Source organism: Triplophysa dalaica, chromosome 9 (genome assembly GCF_015846415.1).
Source record: "Triplophysa dalaica isolate WHDGS20190420 chromosome 9, ASM1584641v1, whole genome shotgun sequence".
Classification (NCBI taxonomy): Eukaryota; Metazoa; Chordata; class Actinopteri; order Cypriniformes; family Nemacheilidae; genus Triplophysa; species Triplophysa dalaica.
In genome coordinates this window covers 4,557,207-4,582,431 of record NC_079550.1, presented here as the reverse complement: position 1 = coordinate 4,582,431, position 25,225 = coordinate 4,557,207, and the positions used below count along the sequence as shown (strand labels likewise).

General features: G+C 39.1%; 2 protein-coding genes and 2 non-coding genes across 8 annotated transcripts; all 4 read right to left on the bottom strand.

Annotated features, from left to right (window-relative positions):
- Positions 1–83: 83 nt before the first annotated feature.
- On the bottom strand, positions 84–9,969 carry LOC130428720 (nuclear mitotic apparatus protein 1-like). 3 transcript variants are annotated; one of them, XM_056756921.1, is made up of 12 exons: positions 4,747–5,107; positions 4,520–4,660; positions 4,286–4,399; positions 3,228–4,175; positions 3,032–3,156; positions 2,815–2,965; positions 1,768–1,924; positions 1,538–1,647; positions 1,156–1,320; positions 974–1,057; positions 549–766; positions 84–406 (listed from the first exon to the last, which is right to left on the bottom strand). In XM_056756921.1, exons 2-6 carry the CDS (start codon positions 4,589–4,591, stop codon positions 2,908–2,910), a joined length of 1,317 nt encoding a protein of 438 aa, XP_056612899.1. In that variant the 5' UTR covers positions 4,592–4,660; positions 4,747–5,107; the 3' UTR covers positions 84–406; positions 549–766; positions 974–1,057; positions 1,156–1,320; positions 1,538–1,647; positions 1,768–1,924; positions 2,815–2,907. The 3 variants fall into 3 exon arrangements, with proteins under 3 accessions (XP_056612899.1, XP_056612900.1, XP_056612901.1); XM_056756923.1 differs by lacking the exons at positions 84–406; positions 549–766; positions 974–1,057; ... (4 more) ...; positions 3,032–3,156; positions 3,228–4,175 and adding exons at positions 5,123–5,234; positions 5,704–5,840; positions 6,228–6,360; ... (5 more) ...; positions 9,364–9,413; positions 9,934–9,969 and having other exon boundaries at positions 4,306–4,399; positions 4,520–4,864; XM_056756922.1 differs by lacking the exons at positions 84–406; positions 549–766; positions 974–1,057; ... (1 more) ...; positions 1,538–1,647; positions 1,768–1,924 and having other exon boundaries at positions 2,687–2,965.
- LOC130429302 (small Cajal body-specific RNA 14) lies at positions 8,657–8,785 on the bottom strand. The gene has a single exon (XR_008907570.1). It is a non-coding gene; the product is annotated as a small Cajal body-specific RNA 14 (non-coding RNA).
- Positions 9,970–10,549: 580 nt separating the features above from the next.
- Positions 10,550–24,954, bottom strand: numa1 (nuclear mitotic apparatus protein 1). Of its 3 annotated transcripts, none has more exons than XM_056757429.1 (23): positions 24,865–24,954; positions 24,382–24,431; positions 23,961–24,046; positions 23,787–23,866; positions 23,093–23,178; positions 22,662–22,730; positions 22,039–22,129; positions 21,812–21,953; positions 19,977–20,113; positions 19,781–19,892; positions 19,564–19,681; positions 19,340–19,480; positions 19,115–19,228; positions 14,068–18,351; positions 13,706–13,915; positions 13,385–13,548; positions 13,014–13,293; positions 12,677–12,869; positions 12,436–12,572; positions 11,936–12,280; positions 11,728–11,814; positions 11,337–11,570; positions 10,550–10,842 (listed from the first exon to the last, which is right to left on the bottom strand). In XM_056757429.1, the coding sequence occupies exons 2-23, from the start codon at positions 24,421–24,423 to the stop codon at positions 10,819–10,821; spliced, it is 7,176 nt and encodes a 2,391-aa protein (XP_056613407.1). In that variant the 5' UTR covers positions 24,424–24,431; positions 24,865–24,954; the 3' UTR covers positions 10,550–10,818. The 3 variants fall into 3 exon arrangements, with proteins under 3 accessions (XP_056613407.1, XP_056613408.1, XP_056613409.1); XM_056757430.1 differs by lacking the exon at positions 24,865–24,954 and adding an exon at positions 11,158–11,198; XM_056757431.1 differs by lacking the exons at positions 22,039–22,129; positions 22,662–22,730; positions 23,093–23,178; ... (2 more) ...; positions 24,382–24,431; positions 24,865–24,954 and having other exon boundaries at positions 19,977–20,105; positions 21,812–21,923.
- LOC130429301 (small Cajal body-specific RNA 14) lies at positions 23,261–23,389 on the bottom strand. The gene has a single exon (XR_008907569.1). It is a non-coding gene; the product is annotated as a small Cajal body-specific RNA 14 (non-coding RNA).
- Positions 24,955–25,225: the final 271 nt, after the last annotated feature.

Here is a 25,225-nt window from a genome sequence, read left to right as displayed (position 1 = left end):
AGTTTCTGTACATTCCTGCATTTGTTGTCCATGCATTCCATTCAGTGAAATAATTAGATGTTGATCTTTTACACAAATATAGTCAGGTATTTGTATAATTATTTTCTATGCTTTACAGTATGATGGGTGTCTGGTAAATGTGAATGGAACTCTACACATAACATTCAAATTTAAAAAAGGTAAAACAACACGCAAATCTATTTTAAAATAACATTCCACACCACAACAGGATTATTTTATTTACCATATAGCATTTATTTGTCTTAGAAGGAAAATAAAACCTCAATGAAAGACCTTCCAACAATACTGTTTTATTTCAAATTAAATAATACATTTAAAATAAACACATTTATAAATGTGACGTTAAATAAACATGGGGAAAAGGTCATACATTTCTTGTGGATGTCTGTGAAAACAGAAGTTGGAGTCAGAGAAAGTGGCCTCCATCAATAAATGTCATTGTGGAAATATATAAAAATAAGTTTAGTGAAAACATGACTCTTTAATTACAAAACAGAACATCATGGGACCTGTTAGGCTTGTTTTACCTTTAGGATCTGAGATGCTTGTGTGAAGTCTTTCTCACTGCTGAGACCCGAGGAGATCTGCTGTTAGCAGTGCTGGCAGTCCAGAGCAGGGCACTGCTGGAGGCTGTGGCAGATTTGCAGGCGTCCTTACAGATCTTACCACGATGCAGCAAACTGCCACCACCGTTGGCTTTTGGAGTATTAAGAATAGTGAAAGTCACAGATTCTCTTTGCTTAGCCTAGAGATAAAAGAGTAAGACATTTATAACATTTACTGTCATTTCTTTTTGGAAAACTTTTTAAATGAGAGAACATACCGAGAGGACCTTTTAATAGCTGGTTTATAGTATAGTATAAGCATTTCGGAATCCATGTTGAAAATTAAGCGATGCATGTTTAAAGCAATAAATATTTTTTCTTTATTATACGAATGCAGAAACACTCACTTGAGAGTTCAGATGTGTTTTCTTACTGTTGGCACGCCTGCGTTTAGTTGCGGTCTGAGAGAAGCAGCTTGTCAGATCCTTCACCTGTGAAAAAAATACTATTATCTATAATCCATATTCTGGAATTTAAAGCATCATTACGCCAACAATAAGTCAAATATTTTACTATTATATCTACATACCTCAGATGTGACTGTCCGCCGGGATCCCGGGCATTTAGGAGCACGTGGGCTGCGTGTGTGTTGGGATGCTCGCAGGTGTGAAGCAGCACGTTGAACGGTCTCTCGAGGGTCCCCTATCCGCATGTCATCATCCGTTATTGTAAAAGAAGGATGTCCAATAATGGGCTACAGAAGATCATGTCCCAGATCATACCAATTGTTAAAAATAAAAGATGATTTAAATTGTACATTAAAGATTTCTGACAATCGTGGAAAATTATTCAAAGTGGCAGTGTGGTACGGTCTCATTTTTTTTCAGTTGAACCCATGGCTCATGAATATCACAAGCTGTAGAGGTTTCTTTAGTGTCCTCCATCAATAGATGCACTGTAGCATGTCATACCCTGGACTCCAGCGGGTAGCTGCTCTTCAGATGAGGCAGACAAGCTTTGTTCCTCGCCTGCAATTCAGCGATGCGCATCCAGTCATCAGCAGTGTCTTCAAGTTCATTCTCTGTCAGACAGATACTAAATATCAATATATAAAGATGCATGTATGTTTAGTAATGTGCTGCGCAGAAAAAAACTAAAGGCAATGAGATTTGAACGGTCTGCATTTCTGCTATATCCAGACCTTGATGTTCATTTGTTTTAGATAAAGTTGCTGTGACATCTATTTCCTTGAAGATGTTTGTGGAGACGGGTTTACAACTTTGGGCCGCTGGGTTGTGCTGATATCGGGCAGGGTGTAGGTTCAAAAACGATTCCCCCGCTTCAACACTTCCTGGTGTCTTTTAAACAACAATTAGGCACTTATAAATAAACGCTTCAAAATCTCCACCTGTTACCTAAACAAAAGAGGTAATTCTTACAAGAAATATGTTAATTTTATTAAATATACTACAGTGAAGTTCAAGTATATTTCAACTATACTTTATGTAAGACGTATACTAATATGAGTGTGCTAGTAGTATACTTGTAAGCGTACGGTTTTAATACTGCTAAGGACCAAATCGTCACAATTTTTAGTTTATAAGTGTAACTGTCGTAATCCATGGGTATACAACTAGTTTACCAATGTTTTTCACTACAAGTGAACTTAAAAGTACAAACTGTATTGAAGGTAAACTTGTACACATTAAATCGCCTTAATACTTTTTATACTATTAGCACACTTGAACAAATAACTATTTTCAAAGGGGTCATATGGTGCGAACACGTGTTTTACTGTGTCTTTGGTACGTTATAAATTGCCCATGCATGTATAAGACACATAAAATCTCCTGTCAATACAATTGCTTTGGAACCTGATGTTCCAAATATGGTAAGAGGCGTTAAATTAACGTCACATGCTTGCAGTATTCAACCAATCACTACGCACTGGTTAACTGGCCAATAATAGCACACCAAAAGTCTGCGTGTTTCAGAGAGGCGGGGCAAAGAGGAGATCCAAACATGAACGTTAAGTGGAAAATACAGCGTTTTTTAACCTTAAATCTCGTATATACTTTGTATTACATCAAAAACAAACGATAATATTCGTTTTAGCCGCGTCATATGACCCTTTTAAGGGAAGGAATGCAGAACAAGATGTTACGGGTGGCCAAAAGAAAAGATGGCATGACTCTACATCAACAGAGATAAGAATCCCAACAAAGATCCCAGTGAATGTAAAATCAACCTGTTAATATGCCAGGTGCAGAGTAGACAATGGTTGTGTGTATCCCAGCATGCTCCACCCCAGTCACTGTGATGTTAAACTGATGTTAAAGATTCATTGCTCAGAAAGAGGTACCTGCGGGGTCCTGTTCTCACCACAAGCTGCCCAAAGGCTGATCAAGAAATAAAACTGAAAATCACTGCAGAACTCTGAGGTATCTGTTGACTTGTGAAGTTACCTGTCAGCATTGAACTTGGACTCTGAGTTATCAACGCTGGTGTCCTGCCATGTCCCTGGGACTTGGAGGAGGTGAATGTCATCATTCATCAACTGCTCTCTCAGACGCCCATTAGAAAAGTTAAACTGAAACACATAGTTACACATGAAACTAGAAAGAAAACCACAAGATATACAATCATTAGCTGTAAACTAACTTCCGTCTCCAAGCGTTTGACCTTGGCACTCTCCTGGTCTCGTTCCATGCGAGCAAGCGTCAGTTCAGTAGCCAGAGCTTTGATTTCTCGTCTGCTGGCTTCTAGGGAGTTCTCAAGAGACTTGTTCATCTCCCGAGCCTCTGTCAGCTGGTGTTTGTGATCGCTGTACTTTTGTAATCTCTCCGACATCATCTTCAGATTCTCCAGAAGCTCTTTACACTGTTGCTCCCATTTTCTGGCGATGTTTTTAAGAGCAAGGATGGATTCGCTTTGTTTCTCCACCTTCAACTTGAGTTTGTCTCGAAGCCTCTTTTGACTCTTCATCTCATCCAGAAGAGAACTCACACAAGCTTCTCTCTCGGAGGCAAGTGAGGAGATCTCCAGGATTTTGGTCTGAAGTTCACTCACCTTGTGTTTAAACTCTTCACACTTGACGGTCTCGAAATCCTGAGCGGTTTTGCTCAGGGTTTCTTGATGGCAAAGCTGGTGTGGAAGCGAGATGAGATCAGATTCTTTCTTCGCAGTCGTAGCAGTCGCTTTAGCTAACTGTTTTTTAAGAGACGTCATGTTTTTCTTCATTACTTTGTGTTCGGCCTCTAGAACAGAAAACTCCTGTTGTTTCTGCAGTTTGTTTTCATTGTAGAGGCAGATCTGCTCTTTGAAACGTGTTACTTCAGTTGACAGCGCCAACATTTCCTCTTGTTTCTTTGATGCAGTCACAGCGGCAGAGCAAAGCTCCTGCTGAAGTTTCTTAATAGTGTCCTCATTGTCTTTACAAATGGATCTGATTGTATCGTTTATTTTCATGTTTTGTTCCCTCACAAGCTTCAGCTCATGGTCTAAAGAGTCACACTCTTTTATCAGATGTGTCTTTTCGTTATCCTTTATGGATATTAGCTCTGTCAGTTCGAGGATTTGAGTTTGAAGGCTCTCGTTTTTGTTCAATGCCTGCCAACAAAAAATGTTGCATAGTAAAAATTTATATTATTTTTTAGAACAGTTTCAAGAACTAGTTTTCAAGACCAAAATGTTATTTAGTAACAGAAACAACATCGCACCTCCAAACTAGGTCCCAGAACATCTCTGCTCTCCTGAGATTGAGCTTTCTGAAGTTTATCCTCCAGGACTGAGATCTTTCCCTGAAGAATCTGAATGTGTGCACTCAGGACCTCCTGAACAGATGAAATGAGACAGAAAAATTTACATAAACAGATTTAGTAAATGCTTTTATTCAAAGTGACTTAAGTTATAGATTTTATCACGAACTTAACAAAAGTTTTAAAATGAGTCACCTTGTGTGTGAAGGCATCACTCAACTCTTTCTCTAAAAACTCTCTCTTGTCTTTCCATACAGACAGCGACATTTCATGAGCCAGTGTGAGATTAGCAAACTCCTCCTCGGCTCTCGTCAGCTGAGCGAAAGCATTTCGCACCTGATGGGATCAGACACAGATGAAAGTCGACTGAATCTAAACAAAAGTTTTAAGCAGGACAACAGAAGGAGAGAACTAAATCTCACCTGAGAAACAAGTGTCACATTCTCCTCCGTCAGCTCATCAATCTTCTTCTCTTTCTGAAAGCTGCTGGTTTTAAAATCTTCACATTGTTTTACAACCTCATGCACTCTTTGGACAAGACTGTAAAGAACATTATGCAGTCTTTATGTACAAAACTTGTTTTCTTTGATTTAAACACACAATGAAAATAATTATTTAAAATATACTATAGCTGCCAAAGCTGTTCAAATGTATTTGTTCCGTTTAACACTCCCACAAATTTTTTTTTTTTAGGAATTCGGGATTCTGCCTCAGGACTGTTTGGTCACAATAAAAGATTGCAGAATTTTGGGGTGAACTATCCCTTTGAAGTCCCTGATGATGAATTTCCTGTCTCACCCATCATTTTTTTCCTGGAGTTCTAGCACTCTGGCATTATGGTCCGTCTCTATTTCTCCCGTCTTCCGCAGCAGACAGTCCAGCCTGTGATGCAGTTGAGAGATGACACCCTCTGAAGATTCAACATTCAATTGGTTGAATAAAATCTCCCAGTGGTTTTTATAAAATTCTTGACAAAAGCCTATACCATAACAGTCACATACAGTACATACATGAATTAAGAACTCATTTTAAACCAGGCCTACAACAACTAATAGCGGACTAATCAAATTTCAATAGAACGAAAACTCATTTTAGTTTTGGATCATTACAATTTTGGATTAAATGTAAAAAAAATTGGTTTGATAATGAAGCTTTATTTCTGTTTGTTCCTATGAAAAGCTATCAACAAACGTATAATATTTAAATGTACAACATATACGTTCAGAAATTTATATTGGTTTCAATGGATGAGTAAATACTTGATATTCAACAAAACACAGGACATAAAATTGGATTCGAAATGGACATTGGTTAAACTTATAACAGAACAAGAGTTAAACTGAAACATCTTAGATGACGGGTGGGCATGTCTGAGGTACCTTTCTCTGAGTTGACGCTGATCTGAGTGGCCAGTTCTTTCTCCAGGTCATCCCTCACGTCAGCTGCACTTCCCAGTTCCTTCCGGAGCCTTTCCAACTGGAAGTGTGGCATGCTCGTTGTGTCCTGCACCGGAGAGCTGGAGATCATACATGTATGAGCATGATTTAGTCATTTATCTTTTAGAGGAGGCTGGGTATATTTCAGAAGACACTACTGCTGAAGCGTCCACATGGCATAGGCTCATGGCTGGTCTAAATGGAACCACACTGGCTAAGATCTAAACATCTAATAACTGCAGTAGACACCATGCACAATTAAAGACAATCTTACGCACAGTAAGCATTTACATTTAGGCATTTGGCAGACGCTTTTATCCAAAGCGACTTTCATTGCTTTATCCTAAACATTTTACATAGGTATTTGCAGTCCCCTGGGATTGAACCTACAACCTTGCGTTGTTAACGCAATGCCCTTACCACTGAGCTACAGGAAAGCAAAGTTTACCATCAGAACGGGAACCCACCTGACCGAGGTGCAGGCCACTGTCAACAGCCTCTGATACTGAACCCTGCGAGTGCCAAAGAACCAACACTCATCACCAGTGAAAAATGGCGAGTCAATACTGCTCTCGCTGCTGGAGGATATATTTAAAACGGCTACAGAGAGACGAAGATAAAAAAATAACATTCATTCATAACTTATATAATATACTTCATTCTTGAAACATGGATATATTCATCAAAGTATCATATGGAGTATTTATTTAATTGTCAAAGGGATTGAAAATCATGAAAAATCCACACAGCATGAACAACTTACAGTCTTTGGTCAGAAACTTATCTAGGCCTTCATCTAAAGACAGACCATCTACATCGTCTTTAACAAACCGAAACATGGATGCCATCATCAGCTGAGATAAAAAAAAGAGAGTGTGTGTGTGAGACTCACTGTCACCAAACAAAGTGTCACAGAGCAACAGAAAGCAAGTCATTCATCACAGATGGATTCCTTACCTCCGACTTCACATCCAATTCAGGAACGAGGTTGTTTTCTTTAAAGCCACAATAACAAAGCACAAGAAGCACCTGTGCACATACACACACAGTATAAATACACATATTGGGGCACTTTTGACTACCATTCTTTTTTGTTAGTCTATGGTAGTCAATGGGGGGCAAGCTCTGTTTGGCTAGAAGCATTCTTCCAAATATATTTCATTTTGTTCATCAGAACAAAGACATTTATAATGATTTGTATGTTTGGTGTAGGTTTGTAAATGATGACAGAATTTTCATTTTTGGATGAAGTTTCCCTTTAAAATAGTTTAGTGTTTCAATGATTTCGATAATGCCTACATTTATACGTCCAGACAAAAACAAACCTTGCTATAGAACCTTACACATTGTATATCAGTTGGGACTGGACTCTTTTATCAGTAATAATGTCAAAAACACATACAGTAATATAATACAAATAATATTTTGATCCCCTGTTGATTTTGTAAGTTTGCCTGCTTACAAAGAAATAAATGGTCTATAATTTTTATGGTGGGTTTATTTGAACTGATAGAGACCGAATATTTAAAAAAAAAATTTTTATAAAAAAGGTTATAAATTGATTTGCATTTCAGTCAGTGAAAAGTATTTGATCCCAGAGAAAAAAAATACTTTGTGGAGAAACCCTTGTTGCAAGCACAGATGTCAGACATTTTTGATAGTTGGTCAACTGGTTTGCACATGTGTCAGGATACATTTTAGTCCACTCTTTAAGGTTTCATGGCGGTCACTCAGCAAATTGGAGTCTTAGCCTCCTTCCCAGATTTTTAATAGGACTAGGGTCTAGAGACTGGCTAAGGACATTTAATGTGCTTCTCCTTCAGCCACTCTGGTTGTCTTGGCTATATGTTTCAGGTCTTTGTGATGTTAAAGGCACATGCACGACCCATCTTCAGTGATCTAGTTAAGGGGAGGAGCATCTTGTCCAAGATTTAACGGTACATGGGCCAATTTAGGTAAATTGGGTCTCACAGCAGTGCCAGCAATTTCACCAAAGCCTTTTCTCAATCATTTTGATGTTAATTGTCCAACATCAGACGAGCAAGGCGGGCCTTCTTGGGCAGGAGGACCTTGCGGGTGCTTCAGGATTTCCATCTATTGTGGCATAGCCTGTTCTCAACAGTTTGCTTGCTAATTGTAGTCCCAACTGTCTTGAAATCATGAACAGGGTTCTTCTGTGTAGTTCTGTGCTGATCTTTAACCTTTCTCATAATCATCTTTACTACATTGGGGAAATCTTGCAGGGAGCTCTAGACCAAAGGCAAATGATAGTTATAATGTATTTCTTCGGTTTCTAAATCGCACCAACAGTTGTCTCTTTCTCGCCACGCTTCTGTCTATAGCCTATACAAGGTTTGTGCTGGTCTACAATCAATATTTGGTCTGGACCATGGTGGTGGAGAGGTTGAAATGGAAGATACAGATTATGTTAGCAGGCTTCTTTTATATAAATAACAATCATAAGTTTTATAATCATAAGTTGATTTAGGAGTACTTTCTAAAAGTGGCAGGACTAATCTGTGGTCCATATAGGCACATAACTAACCTTTGGAGCCTGAATTCTTGTTAGTTAGTAGAGGATCAAAAACTTAAAATCAATTTATAACCTTTATAAAAAATTCTTTCCCCTGATTTTTTTTTATTCGGTCTCTATCAGTTCAAATAAACCTACCATTTCTTTGTAAGCAGGCATACTTACGAAATCAACAGGGGGATCAAATAATTATTTCCCTTACTGTACCTTGGCGATCTGAAGCTCCAGGTCAATTTCTTGACTGATCTTCTGTAAAATGAGGGAACTTTGCCTTCTGCTGAAGTAAAAGTCATCTGCAGAGAGATTATATTAAAGGTAAGCAGAGGTTTACAATCTGAAAGCAAAGTTGTTGTTTCTTAAATGAATGTGTGGAACCATCGCACAGATTACACAAGCACTTTACAGGCCCTGTCGGTAGGAACCAGCATTACTCTGTGTGGCTTCCAGGACTAGAGCACCACTCGGCTCAGCAGCCACATTTGGACAAACCACAGTTTGCTTTCAATGTTTGTAATTCCTGACTGTAATCCACATTTTTTATTATTTTTCAGGAACACCTGGGATTGAACATGCAACCTTCGTGTCAGCAGCCCAGCCTCTTTAACCACTGAGCCACAGTGTCTACTCACGGCAAGCCAGTATGACTTTTCCTTGAGAGTAACAAAACGTCATTTTTTTTAAGAATATTGTTGAATTTTTTGGGGGGTAAACTTTTTTTTACTGGATGTATGCGACTGTAAACTCACCCTGCAATATGTTGATGATGATTTCCATAGTCTCAGAAAATGGTGGCACAAACATGGTTTCACAGGGCACTTTCCCCTGCCTACAAATAACAGCAACAGCAACACAATACTCAAAACTATCACAAACAATTTAACACATGAATGAGGTCTTTGAGTTCAAATTCCAGCTCACACTTTGTAGGTAAACCTCCGGAGTTGATGTCCATCTTTCACATTAATAATTTTTACAAAAGGCTCCACCAAACAAACGCCATTTATCTGTCAACATAAACACTGGTTATGTGAAACAATATGGGGTGATGGTTTAAAAGAGACGTGACTTACCCATGACAACAGTGCCGCTTCCTTTCCTTTACTCAACTCCATAACTCGCACTGAAAACAAAACTGCATTACATCAGAAGTTGCAATATCTGTGTTCTTATTTGATGCTTATGTTCCAGAGCACATAAAAATGTTTAATACAAGAACTAAAATACGGTAAAGCTGCACTAAATAAACAAGTTAAATATGGCAGGCACATTTATGTGAACCAATAACAGCATACAGTAATGAAGAGCAATTATTTGTGTGAATGAAGAGGATATATAAATCAATGTTCACATAACAGGATAACATAGACAGGTAGGATGGCATTTGCTGCATAAAGCTCGAACAAATAGTTATTAAGTCTCTTAAACAATCTGTATGACAGGAATGTTTATAAACCATGGGATATGTGGATTAAAGAACGCTTATAAAAGTTTTGTTGACAACTTTAAGAGGACGTTAAAATAGTGGCATAATAAAGTAATTCATTATGTGTACATGTAAACGTAACGATGTGATTTTTATGAATCGTTTATGCGCGTGTTCTGGAATCCCAATTACTTTATTAACCAGTATTAACACTTACCACACAAGTTAAAAGGTCTATTAGATCGTTTAACAGTCTTTTATATTTGATGACGCAAGTTCTTGTTATCGCTTCTCATTGGCTGTCGTAAATTAAGCAGCCAATAGAAACATTCTAGCGTATCTTTGAAGCAATTTAAATCGTGGGCGCCGCAATGAGCGCTTTGACCAGTGGCTCCGATTGGTCAACGACGACGCCATATTGGAGCAGGCATGATTATCCTTTGAACACATTCAAGCCAACGGGGAGCGACACAGTTTCTCGATAAAACACACCATACGCTTAATGTTTGTTTACATTTCACAACCGATTTTAATTATAATATAATTGTTATAAATTAATTTACTTATGTGGCAATTATTTCTGTGGAGACATTCCTTAATTAAAATACTCCCGTAGGAGACGTTTTAAACCCATTTATATGCTGAGACACATGGGCTCAACCCACAACAAGTCATTATGATAAAAGTACAGATATTAAGATTTGTATACATCGGGACATTTTAGTAGTAATTGGGTACACATGATCAAGGCGCGCTCGCGCGTGCACACACATCTCTTCACATTACACTATGATTCATTTTTTTTATATTTCCACGAGAAATAAAAATCTACATTCATTTGAAATTGCTTTTATTTAGCAAAAGCTGAGAAGCTCATCAGCACACCTGAAATAAGACTTTATTTTCATAAAACAAGAAATACATTTAAATATAATACAAACAGAACCAATTACATGAAACAAACAAGGCAACAGTCATTAAACTGACAACATACCAAAAACAAATAAAATTTATTTAAAAACTACAGAAACCAAGAAGGAACATGCATAGTTTGCTTAAAAACTCTGATCCAAGAAGACAGATTTTCGGTGGAGCCTTCAATTTAAACCTTTATCCTGAATTTCGTCTGTGGGGAAAGAAAAAGGGAAGATTTTTCAGTAAAAGAAAACAATTATATCTCTGTTACTTCCACATTCTGTACTATCTAGACACAAACATGAGATGATCCATAAGGAAATTTGCACAAGGACATCATCGGCAGTTGAGATCAAAGGAGATCCAGTAAGAACTGACCCCACATCAGTGCAATTCTCACCACCAAACATATACAGAACTCACAACCACAAGTGAAACTGAAACAGGTGAGGAGTGAACTGAGCCCACAAGACAGATAAGAAAAAACCCAGAGATAACATTACTCCATCAAACAAAAGATACATACAGTTAAATACTCCAGTATAAATCTGTCATAGCAGAAGTTCACTGTAAACACACAAAGCAAATACTTTATATACACCTGCAATTTCTGAATCCTTATCATTCTGTTGTACGATATCTTCATATCTGAATTGAACTACCTGCTCTCATCAGACATTTTTTTACACCATAACGCTTTTGTACCTTTTTGGCATTGGGGGCTTTGGGAGACTTGTTGCGAGGTGATTTTCTTGAGTCCAGAGGAGATTTGCCATTAACAGCGCTGGCAGCGGAGCGCAGGGCCCGACTGGCCACGGCAGGAGATTTGCGGGCGCTGTTACGCAGCTTGTTGAGGCCTCTCTGCAGCCTGCTGTCACCCCGACTGTTATTCTTCGGAGTATTTACCACGGTGAACATGAGAGATTGTCTTCGCTCAGCCTAGAGATAAAGATGTGACAGAAATTTAAGTTTATTCATTCAGCAGACGCTTATTTTCAAAAGCATAATTTCTCAAATATCTTTAGTACATAAATTTAAGTGCGTTTACTTGCTATAGACTAACCCAGCAGTAAACCTGAAATAAAAGATGACATACCGGAGACATTGGAGGTCTGTTTTGACTGTTGGCGTGTCGGCCTTTAGGTGTCATTGGTCGTGGGAAGCAGCTTGCTAACTTCTTTGCCTATGGAAACAAATTTATTGGTGAATCCAAAGAAAACTGAAATACTCCCACAAAATCAACATAAACAAACAAAACCGCTTTTAATATACGCTGTTTTAACATGACTCAAGAAATCATGTACCTCAGGTGTATCAGGTCCCTGCAGTTGGGATCCCTGCCGTTTGGAAGCCAATGGGCTGCGGGTATTCTGTGATGCACGCACTTGCAAGGAGGTTTTCGTGAGCTGTGCGCCCCGGTGTGCGGCAGTGCTGGATCTGATCTGACCTGGTAACATGGTGGCGCGTTGAGGCTGGGATTTTGCGAGGCTCTGATTTGAGCTTGTTCCAACTGCCAGAGAGAAGCGGCGAGAGTTCAAGGATTCCTGAATCTGGTCGGGAATCATGGATGCACGTCGAATCGTCTCATCCGGGTCACCCATCCGCAGGTCATCGTCTGTTAGGGTGAATGAAGGGAGTCCTAGACTGGGCTACAGAGGGAGAATGAAGTAAGGTTCAATTTGAATTTAAGCATCTACAAAAGGCCATGGAGGAAACATAGGAACTTCAGAGTTTAAGTGATTTATACAACAGAGAGAGGCAAGGAAAACAGAGATGTGTATATGTGTCTAATAACTCTTCATACCCTTGATTCCAGCGGGTAGCTGCTCTTCAGATGAGGCAGACAAGTTTTATTCCTCGCCTGCAGTTCAGCGATGCGCATCCAGTCATCGGCGGCATGCTCAGGTTCATTCTCTGCTCCGATGCAGAACGTACTAGTGGCTACACAACACAAATACACAAAAGCGAAAATGTGTTGTAACAAATTCACATTATGTTATGTAAATGAGGTCGTATGACCAACCTAATCTGAAGCAAAATTGTACCTCTTGTTGGGCCAGCGGTGTGCACGGCACTTCTGCGATATCCTGGCAAACTTTGAAGTTTGTCCGTTGTGGATAAAGCACCATCTTCTGAGAAGTCCAATGAGAAAGGCCGTGAGTGTTGTACCACCAAGTTGGGATGAGATCGGGCAGAGTGCAGACTACAAAACGACTCTTCGCCTTCACCCGATGCCTTCTAAACAAAATAAAAACAAAAAAAGTATTTTATTACCCAATTTACCTCCGTTATACACACTAATAACATCTGTTTGAACATGGATGACCTATTCACCTAATATCATATAAAAGGTATATAAAAACATCAGTCCCGACTTCTCACCTTAGCCAGGGTGATGTTGATAACCTGTGTAGTACGCCGCCTGCGGGCCGAGGCCGTGAGTTTCTTGGCAGAGTCGACCACGAGATCACCAAATGAAGTGATGCTTGACTCCAGTTTGTGTTCGATGGCATCGTTGCTTTTTCTCTTGTTGCCTTGTTGACTCATTGGTGTGAAATAGAGAGTCTCGAGGGATTCTGCCCCCAACGCATGCCGTTTAGCTGCCAAACGCTCTGAGCTACGGACCAACGGAGTGCTGGACTCATCCGGCATTGCCGAATGACTGCAAAAGTGAGGGGGAAAAAGAACACACGGCATGAGCTACACCTGGAAGAAAACTACAGGGTAGCGGTAGATTAGGTTTGTCCAGTTACCCGTTAGGATTGAGAGAATCGTTGAGTTCCAGCTCTAAGCTGTCTGTACTGGTGTCCTGGCGTGTCTCTGGGACTCGTGTGTACAGAGTTTCTCTGTGTCTCACCTCTTTGATATTATCGCTCAGATATTTTTGCTCTCGCAGCTGCCTGTTAGCAAAGTCCACCTGAAGTAAACAAAGATCAAAACATGAGACTAGGCAATAGTAATGAAAACTCTGAAGAACTCTAAAGTTTGTTTTATCTAACATCAAATCGAGCTCTTAGACAAGTAAAATTTTTTTTTTTAAGATGAACCATTACTAGAAACATCCACAAACCAACCTGAGCTTCCAAGCTGTTCACTTTGGTCGTCAGGTTCTTCTCTTTCGTCTTTGCCTGGTCTACTTCCATGCGAGTCTGTATCAATTCAGTCTCCAGAGCTTTGACTTCTCTCTTGCTGGCCTCCAGGGAGTTCTCAAGATTATGGTTCATCTCCTGAGCCTCCACCAGCAGCTGCTTTTTACCGTTGTAGTGATTTTTTGCTTTCTCCACCTGAAGAAAATCCAAATGACAGACACTGAGTATGGATACCAAATTACCATTTAACATTTTTGCATCCCTTTAAACAAAAGCACCAAGATAGGCTTTTCTAATGAGAATGCAAGAGAAAACAAAAATGCATAACAAAAAAAATCAACCCATACCTGTGCCTTGTAGTGTTCAACTGCTTCCGACTTGATCCTCAGTTGTTCCAGGAGTTCCTGGTTCTTTTCCTCCCACTGTCGAGCCATCTTCTGCTGCTGACCATCCTGTTGTTGTTTGTCAACTTGAAGCTCAACAATCCTTCTCTCCAGTTCCACCTTCGCCCTGTGTATTTCAAGGACATCTTTTTCTTTTTGTTGACACAGCACTTCCATTTCTCTCAGCTTGTGATCCGAAGACTCCAGGAAATATTCTTTCTCCGCAGCGTGACAACTGGCAGTTTCTAATCGGCTCTGTAAGATTTCAATCTTGTCCTCCAGCTCCTTGCGGAGGTCATCCTCAGACTGTTTGGCTTTTAAATGTTGATTCTTTACCTCATCTTGAAGTGAACCTATTTTAGCTTCCCTCTCAGAAGCGAGAGTGGAGACCACTAGTACTTTATCCTTAAGTTCTTGAGAAAGTTCTTTAAGGTTTTTATTTTGTAGAAGGAGCTCAGATTCTTTCTGTGAAGCTGTAGACGTCACCTCAACCAACTGGTTTTTGAGAGCAGCTAAGTTTTCTTTAAACATGTTGTGTTTAACCTCCAAATCAGACATGTCTTGTTGTGCTCTCACCTGATTCTCCTGGTAATGGCAGACTTGTTCTTTAAGAGATGCTACCTCATCTGACACATGGTCTTTTTCTTTTCTTAATGTATCTAAATTCTGCATGCACTCACTATATTTTTGTTTCTCTTCAAGAAGCTCAACAACCCTCTTCTCCAGGTCTTCCTTTGCCTGATGCGTCTCAAGAGCATCTTTGTCCTTTTGTTGACACAATTGCTCCATCTCCCTCAGCTTCAGATTTTTATCTGCAGCATGATGACCGGCCACATCCAGTTGTGTCTGTAGGTTTCCAATTTTTTCCTCATGCTCTCTGCGGAGATCATCTTCAGACTGTTTTGCCTTCAGTTGATGATCAGCCATCTTCCCTTGAAGAGAACTCAAACAAGCTTCCTTTTCTGATGAAAGAGTGGACACCTCAAGGTTGTGAGCCTGAAGTTCACTCACCTTCCTCTCAAACTCTTCACATTTAGCCCCCTCACGCCCCTCAGCCTCTTTTCTAAGGCTCTCTTGTTGGTGCAGCTCATTTTTCAGCAAGAGAAGCTCAGAATCCTTCTGTGCGGTTGTAGTCATCACCTCCACTAACTGCATCTTGAGATCGGCCACGTTCTCCTTTAAGGTGTTGCATTCGGCTTCTACAAGACATCTCTCATGTTGCTTCTGAACATTGTTCTCCTGGTAACTCTGGACTTCTTCTTTGAGGGATGTTAATTCAGTTGATAATAGGTCTCGTTCCTTCTTCAAGAGGTCCAAATTCTGCTGGCACTCGTTTAGATGTTGTTTCTCAGCAAGAAGAGTGTCAATTCTGTTTTCAAGGGCCACCTTTGCCTGATGCGTCTCAATACCATCTTTCTCCTTTTCTTGGCAAAGCCGTTCCATCTCCTTCAGCTTCAGCTCCATGGACTCCTGTTGATGTTTTTTATCTGCAGTGACAGCTTTGATTTCTCCATGTAGGGAGCTGACAGTCTCTTCCAGCTTCTTGTGAAGATCATCTTTAATTTGTTTGGCCCTCAACTGTTGATCCTTAATCTCATTTTGAAGCGAACTTACTTGAGCTTCTCTCTCAGTGGCAAGAGCGGTAACCTCTTGAATCTTGGCTTCAAGTTCGCTCACCTTTCTCTCAAATTCTTCACACTTGGCGGTCTCAAGCTCCTGAGCGCTTTTTCTGAGATTCTCTTGTTGGCAAAGCTCCTGCTGAAGCAAGAGAAGCTCGGACTCCTTCTGCAAAGCTCTAGCCGTCACCTCCAGCAACTTGTTTTGAAGAGCAGCCAAGTTTTCCTTCAAATCATTGTGGTTAGCCTCCAACACCGACACATCTTTTTGTTTCTGTTGTTCCTTTTCTAGGGCATGGCATAATTCTTCTTTGAGAGATTTCACTTCATCAGAAAATTGTTCCTTTTCTTTTTTCAAGATCTCTAAATTTTGTTGGCACTCAATTAGTTGATTTTTCTCGACGTAAAGCTCAACAATCCTCTTCTCCAGGTCTTCCTTTGCTTGACGTGTCTCAAGAACATCGTTCTCCTTTTCTTGGCAAAGCGATTCCACCTCCCTGAGCTTCTCTTCCAAAGACTCCAGCTGATGTTCTTTATCCGTAGCAACAGAATTAGCAGCATTAAGCTCTCCTTGTAGGGAACAAACAGCCTCTTCCAGCTTTTTGTGGAGATCATCTTCAATTTGTTTGGCTCTCGCTTGTTGATCCTTTATCTCATTTTGAAGCAAACTTGTTTGAGTTTCTCTCTCAGTGGCAAGAGCGGTAACCTCTTGAATCTTGGCTTGAAGTTCGCTCACCTTTCTCTCAAATTCTTCACACTTGGCAGTCTCAAGCTCCTGAGCGCTTTTTCTGAGATTCTCTTGTTGGCAAAGCTCCTGCTGAAGCAAGAGAAGCTCAGACTCCTTCTGCAAAGCTCTAGCCGTCACCTCCAGCAACTTGTTTTGAAGAGCGGCCAAGTTTTCCTTCAAATCATTGTGGTTAGCCTCCAACACCGACACATCTTTTAGTTGTTCTTGTTCCTTTTCTAGGGCATGGCATAATTCTTCTTTGAGAGATTTCACTTCATCAGAAAATTGGTCCTTTTCTTTTTTCAAGATCTCTAAATTTTGTTGGCAATCAATTAGTTGATTTTTCTCAATGTAAAGCTCAACAATCCTCTTCTCCACGTCTTCCTTTGCTTGACGTGTCTCAAGAACATCGTTCTCCTTTTGTTGACAAAGCCGTTCCATCTCCTTCAGCTTCTGTTCCAAAGACTCTTGTTGATGTTCTTTATCTGCAACACAACATTTGGCAGCATCCAGTTTATTTTGTAGGTTATTAATCTTTTCTTCCTGCTCTGTACGAAGACCATCTTCAGACTGTTTTGCTCTTAACTGTAGATCCTTTATCTCATCCTGAAGAGAACTAACGCATGCTTCCCTTTCTGATGCAAGTGAGGACACCTCTTGGATTTTGGCCTGAAGTTCACTCACAGTCTTCTTGTATTCCTCACACCTGGCCGTCTTGAGCTCCTGAGCTGTTTTACTCATGATTTCTTGATGGTAAAGCTCCTGATGAAGAGAGGTGAGCTCGGATTCTTTCTGTGCAGTCGCAGCGGTCGCTTCCACTAACTTATTTTGAAGAGATGTTAGGTTTTCCTTCATCACTTTGTGTTCCGCCTCTAAAACAGAAAACTCCTGTTGTTTCTGCAGTTTGTTTTCATTGTAGTGACAGATCTGTTCTTTTAGAAATGTTACTTCTGCTGACAGCGTCAACATTTCCTCCTGTTTCTTTGATGCAGTCGAAACGGCACAGCAAAGCTCCTGCTGAAGTTTCTTAATTGTGTCCTCATGGTCTTTACAAATGGATTTGATCATTTCATTGATATCAACGTTTTGTTCCCTCACAAGCTTCAGCTCGTTATCTAAAGAGTCATACGCATTACTCAGATTTTTTATTTCTTCATCCTTCTGGGATATTTGCTCTGACAGTTGTGTGATTTGAGTTTGGAGGCTCTCAATTTGGAATACGGCCTGGCTCAGTTTGTTCTCTTCATCCGTTTTATCCTGTTGTAGTAAACTGATTTGCCCTTGAAGATTTTTGATAGCCTGCAGATGCTCATCAACCTCCTGTCGCATTTTACATGCTTCCTTTTTTAATGAATCGTTCTCTTTTACCAAATTCTGATGGTCTTCCAACTTCACCTCATATTCTTGCAGGGTTGCTTTGGCAGTTTGCAGGTCAACCATGAGAGCATTAAGAGAATCCTGCTGCGATCCTCTTTCCATTTCCAAGCCCTGGATTTCAGCACGTAGAGCGTAAACCATCTGATCGAGTGAGGCTACCCTCCACTCCAGCTCCTCTCTCTGTTGGCGTAGATCTGCAGAGATTTTGATTTCAGCTGTTAGTTGAACTTCCACTTGTTGCAGCCGAGAAACATCTCTTTCAAGAGCCTCAATCTTTGCAGTGAGCATCTCTTTCTGGGTCTGTAACGCATGTTGCAGTGTCTCTCTTTCCCTACTGATGCTGCTGATGGATTGCTCCAGATCGAATACCATGGTCTGAAGTCTTTGGGTTTCCTTTTCAAATAAGCCTCTCTCCTTAGCCAACAAGGCCTCGACATCAGCCTTCTCTTTCTCAAGATGAGAAATAGTGTCCTGAAGTTGAGCAAGTTGAAGTGTCAGATCTGCCAACTCCTGTTTAAGCTTCTCCCACTAAGAACAAAGATTTATTGATATTAGTCAAAATTCGAGAAAATGGTATACATACAGAAATCTATGGTTGTTATTTATAAACCAACTTAATAATTTAATTTTAAATTCTAAGATAAAACCTTGACATAATATACAATATATCTGGTCTAATGGTGAATGCAATTCCATACATATTAAATGATGATACTGTATATATTATATACTGTTGTCAATACAAAGACTTTCATATACAACAGGTAACATGCAGCCTTTCATTTTTAATTTGCATTATAAACTTGAAAAATTTAAGATTTTTGTTTACACTTCCTCTTCTTAGGCGTATGTTGTGTTGGAGCAAGGTAAATTTTCTAAAACTTAAGCTACTAAAACATAAACAAAAGATTGGTTTAAATATTATATATTATTTAAAAACAAATATATTTAAATGTTGCCTCAGAAATAAACCAACTTAAATTCAAGTTAAGTGACAAAAATTATTAACAAAAAAAATATATATTTATCTTGAATAGAAACATAAACAATATGCAAGATATACATAAAACTATAATACATGTAAAAATTAAGAAAGCTCTAACCAGTGTTATAGGTTTTACTAGCTGATAATAAAATTGTGATTTTAGAGTAAAAATTTTTAGAGAAGAACTTTTCACATCTTGAATTGTCCACGTTAATAATATTGTGCTAATCAATTATTACTATAAACTGTATTATTTTGTACCAGCAAAAAACTACAAATTATTAACTATAATTTTGAACATCTCACCTCCATGATGGGACCAAGAACCTCTCCCCTCTCCTGAGATTGAGCTTTTATGAGTTCATCCTCCAGAACAGAAATCTTTCCTTGCAAGATCTGAACCTGCTCACTCAGGCACTCCTGTACATACAGACAATAAGGAATTGAGACAAAAAAAGCACAATGCAAAGTTACAAAATCTTACTGCATTCACAGCGAGAATTGCTTTGCGAAAGAATTCAAATGATTCACCTGGTGGGTGACGGCCTCATTCAACTCTTTCTCCAGAAACTCTCTTCTGATCCTGCACTCATCCTGAGATGATTCGTGGGCCAGCGTGAGCTTAGCAACCTCCTCCTCGGTTCTCGCAAGCTGAGCAAAGACGTTTCGTACCTGATGGGACCAATGACAGATGAATAACTCAATCTGATCAAACTGTTTCTAATGACACAAGAGAACACTGTAAGAAATCTGACCTGAGCAGCAAGAGTCCCGTTCTCTTCCGTCAGCTCATCAATCTTTTTCTCTTTCTGAGAGTTGTCGGTTTTGAGGTCCTGGCATTGCTTTAGAACCTCATGTACTCTGTGAAGTAGACTGTAAAACAAATCAAACATTAAGACTCAATGTACCCTCACTTCAGAACAACTTTTTCAGGTTTTATTTTTCTTCTAAATCTTTTTCATCATTCCTCACCTCTCGTTCTTCTCCTGCAGCTCCAGTAGAGCGACTTTATGGTCTTTCTCCAGCTCTCCCTGTTCCCGCAGCAGACGCTCGACCCTGTGCTGCAGCTGAGAGATCAGACCCTCTGTGTGCCAAACACAGAACACACATCAGAAATAACATCACAGACTCCAAACAGAACAACAAAAACTGGGTATGTCTCACATACCTTTCTCTGAGACGATGCTGATCTGATTGGCCAGTTCTTTCTCCAGTTCGTCTCTGATGTCCCCTTCATGTGCCAGTTCTTTCCGGAGGCGCTTTAACTGGAAAAGCGGCGTGCTCATCATGTCCTGCACTGGAGAGCTGGATATCATACATTAGATGTACAAGCATTATTTGGTCATATCACATTCTAACATTGTACAACAACTATATTTCCCCATGATCAAACTTTAGTTCAATCTAACACCATAAAAAGCTATATTTATTTTTTTACTGAAAAATATCCTAAAATGAAATTCCCGACTTAAATTGTTGACCAGGCCTACATTTTACATGCTTCCCAAAAATCATTTGCAAGAGCTACCAGTGTTTTTTGCTGGTTTGCATTTCCGGCCATTGGCGTGCTTGTCTGAAAACGAGGAGTTCAGGTGCATTGTTCGCGCGTTGCTATTTTGAGGAAACTGACATAGATTGCACCACTGACCGACTGAAATGTGGTCTAGTCAACGGCGCAATATTTATTTTTTGTTATATAAAGAGCGCGTTAGTAATATGCGCCTATAGGCTGGTGCACAGTGCCCTTACACTCTGCTTACACAAGGAGAGATGTGAATCAGCACGCAATAATGCCAAATATGACAAATAAATGGATAATGTAAAAGATTATTGTGTACATAGGATAAAAATCCGACTTGTATTAACCTCGCGCACGAGCAGATGCGTTTCCTCTCTGATGAAGCCTTAAGTTGCTCTCGCAAATTCTGCCATCTAAATAACGCATCCGCCTTATGGTGCCTGTGCAACTGGCTCTTAAAGAGAATGAGATATAATACTCCGATTGGTTTACTGCATGTTATGCCCAAAACACACCCATGACAATCAGACGCGTACATTTTTCATGCCCAAGCTCAAGTTCAAAGTCCACTTCTTAAGCACGATGGGTCAGTAATTAAGTTGAATCATATTCTGTTTTAGTTGAAAAACGTGGCTTTTGAATGTTAATCAATGAATAGGCTCTATATCACTGGTAAATTCAATATAGTTTTCTTGTACCTGGTATTTGTGGTAAAATCGAATAAAAATACTTTTTCTCCCTTACGAAAATGAACCATGGTAAAATGACAAAACGTCAAATCAATGTAAAACAATACATTAATAACGAAAATATTTATATAAGAATTATTTGGAAAAAGGCTATTTGTGTGAGAGCAAATGACCTTCGGGTCTGTCCATTGGCTACTGTGTTGATTTTCAACTAACTCTCCGGGTTCCCAAACTGCACACTCGGCTGCGGTACACTGTGCTATATAGGACTCAATCTGGTTCTTTCCTCGTAATCACAGGGAACTACTTTTAGTGTTATATCACCATATATTGGTGCTTCCGTTCTTCCCCGGTTCTTTGGGGTTACCCAGGTATAGTTTTCCATTGATTTGACGAGTTTTCCAGAAAGTTTAAAACATTTTAGAGCATATACTCCAATGTAAATTTAATCAATAATAATATTTGATGATTGACGATGCCATAATCCTGCATAATCCTGCAGCCCTACCGTTTTTAATGCGAACGACAAACGCACTAAGAATTTTTCAATTAATTTATCTAAAATGTGACCTATTGTAACATACTGATTTGATATGAAACTAAACCATTAAAATTTCAAGCAGTATCAAGCCCTTGTCCCAAATCCAAGCATTTTTTAAACCTTGAAATCACCACATTAAAAATCGATCATTTTTCAGGATTTCAAGCACTCGTACGAACCCTGAATATCGTGGCTGACTGAAATGAATGCAAATCTGTACTTCACTGTAATATATGAGCAGAAAGAACACCCACCCATCTGAACTGGAGGCCACAGTGCAGAGCTCTTGAAACTGAACTATGGGATGACGGCGGCTGAAGAGGGGCGACTCTTCATCAGTGTAGAATGATGAACTTGCTCCGCTGTCAGAGCTGAAGCTGGAGAAATTCATTACAACTACACAGAGAAAGAAACAGTCATACATAAACATCCAGCAGATTAAATATAAAAACATTTCCCAGTGTTTAATGTGACTACTTACAGTCTTGGGTCAGAAACTGATCTATGCCTTCGTCCAAAGACAGACCATCCGCATTGTCTTTTACAAAACGAAATATAGACGCAATCACAGACTGAATGAATAAGAGAGAGAAACATAAGGAAATCAGAGTTTCAAGCAATCTGCTGTAGTAACAGTGTTTGAAGCTTCATCTGTAGTAAGTGAACGTGGTTCTAAACAAGGAATGTAACAATATTATCGATATCCTCTTATCGCAATAGCAAAGATTTATCTCCATATTGTCATGGTCACATAACTGTATGAAACGATAGGTCTTTTGGGCCTTACATAGAGAATGTTTGAAAAAACAATAGATATTCCCTTTGGCAAGGTCAATATTGGTGCAATTATTTTATTTAAAATAAAAAGGGATTTTTAGGTCATTTGAACCATCTCATCTCATACCATAACTCATAACTCTAAAGAACAGTTATGAGAAGAGTATAAAGAAAAGAGGATGCTTATGGCACGTTTCCAAGTCATCATTTGTCATTTAAAATGTTCCAATAAATATCCTACCGTGCACTTTATACAGAACTATTATCGTACAGTGAGATTTCAATATTGTTACATCCCTGATTCCCTAGTCATGAGTATAGACTAACCTCTGTACTTGTGCTCACATTTATGAGCGTGTCTTTTTTTAAACTGCAGTAACAAAGCAGAAGTGCCACCTGTGCACAAAAATGAAGCACACATGAACACAAAAAAACACAAAATATACACTACATTTTATATGCACACTATTACAGGAATAGTCAAAGGAATCTTGTCATCATTTGCTCAGCCATTTTGGTCACCATTGACTCGCACAGTAGGAGAATAGACTACTATGGGAGTCAATGGTGTCCCAAAACGGCATAGTTACAAACGTTCAATAAAATATTTTTATTTATGTTAAAGAATTCAAACAAATTTAACAACTGGCGGGTGAGCAAATTATAACAACATTTTTATTTTGGATGAAGTATTCCTTTTACCGTTAAAAAAAATATTTATTTAAATTTCTCAAGTAAAACAAGACCCAAACACACACCTTGGCGAGCTGAAGCTCCAGATCAATTCCTTGACTCACTTTCTGTGAGATGAGGGAACCTTGTGTTCTGCTGAAGTTAAAGTCATCTGCAGACGATGGACAGCCATTACAGTCAAATAAGCAGAGTTTTATCATATTAAAGCAAAACCGTTGTTAGTAATTTAAATATTTGTGTGGAACCCTTGCACAGAGAACCCAAACACTGGACAGGCCCTGTCGGCAGGAACCAGCATCACTCTGTGTAGCGTCCAGGACTACTGCACTGCTCGGCTCAGCAACCGCATTTGGACAAACCACACATTTGCAGTACTCTGGCTAAGATCAAACCTTTATTAAATATTCTGGGTTCAATACCATAGAAATACACAACAAAAGATTCAGTTGCCAAGCAGCATCTATGTTCAAATACAAGTAAAGGTCTTTCAACAACATTTGCAGCATATTGAAAAGGACACAAAAAATGTATCGTAATGTGCGTCTGCAACAGACCTACACTGATTCATTCTCATTTTCAAAGAGCATGACCTGAACTGATGTCAGAACATTCCCTGAATGTAAACAGCCAAGAGGGTTAATTATTAAGCTAATGTCATAAGATTTTTTGAAATGAGGATCTAAATGTTGACATAACATAACCCCACGGATGCAGTACATAGACAAAGAGTAAAGACACAAGCATAGATTTTAAACTTACTGTGCAAAATGCTGAAGATGATTTCCACTTTATTATCAAGGGGTAATGACATCAGTTTCTCACATTCCTCTTTCCCCTGTCTACATGAAATAAAAAACAGAAGTGTTAGTCATTGAAACATGATTTTAAAGTTAATTATCGAATCATTAAAATTCAAGGTCAAATCAAACTTACAATTTACAGCAGATTCTCATGAGCAGGTGCCCGTCCCTAATATGAATGAACTGTGTGACGGGTCCATTTGGAAACACACCGTTCATCTGTCAGAAAAACAAGAGTCACTCATTACATATCTTAAAACACCATCAGATTCACAATGTTGTTTAATTCTCTAAAAAAGTAAAGTTGTTTACATTCTTTACATAACAAAGCAGTTTAAGGAGTCCATTTTAAGAAAAATGTGTCAAGAGTTTATAATTTTAGGATGACACTTTTAGCCCAAAACATATGCCGCTTAATAAAGGAAAACAATAAAACAGTGTGACTGACAATGCTGTATGATATAAAGTGTAAATTAAACATTTCTGGTTTGGTGTTTTTAAATGGGTGTGAACCTGAATATCACATAATGTTACATTGAAAAACAAAAACGTACCCATGTTAAAAGCGCCTCCGCCGTCAACCTATTTAACTTCATGGCGGACTCTAAAACACATTTCAAAATCATATTAAATCATAAACAACAATGGAGAAAGCGCATACAACTGAAGAATTAAACCAAACTGACAGATGTATTAAAAACACTCACAGGCTGTTCAGGGTGAACAGTTATACAATATGTAACTTCGTATATGACTTTTTAATGGTTCGTTTGACATTATGCTTTGGACATCCACAAAGGACAAAATGTTTAGAAACATATAATGATCTGCTTCACAAATCTAAAATATACACAAACATATACAACGATGCAAGTGTTCGTGTAGTTACAACTAAACGTATAGCTGTTAGCAAGTTCATTTTGTATTCCTTGTTTACCGAAGTTTCCTTTCGTATATTCAACGTGACACAGCAGCAAAATCTCACTGTGTGAGTCTTACATATAAGTGAAATATAACAATAAAAATTTAGTTTTTACCGTGAGCTGTGAAACAAAACTGAGATCCGCATCAAATCTTTCGCCGAAACGTTTTCAAATTCAAACTCACAACGCTTACTGTACGTGAACGGCCATTGGCCCGTCGAGTGACGACGCAACGATATTTGCTCTCTCTTCATTGGCTGTGTTAAATTAAAGCGGCCAATGGAGCGTTTCATGCAGCGCCCCCGTGGGAAGCGTTGCAGACAGTGTACAACAGTTTTAGTGTTTTTTGCATTTTGTTGAACCAGGTTTTAGAAATAAACCATAAATCATTTGTGTCGTATTTAAAGACAAATACATGCAAAGGGGAAATAGACCGTCAAACGATTTAAACACATTTTCCAGAATGCTGGACTCC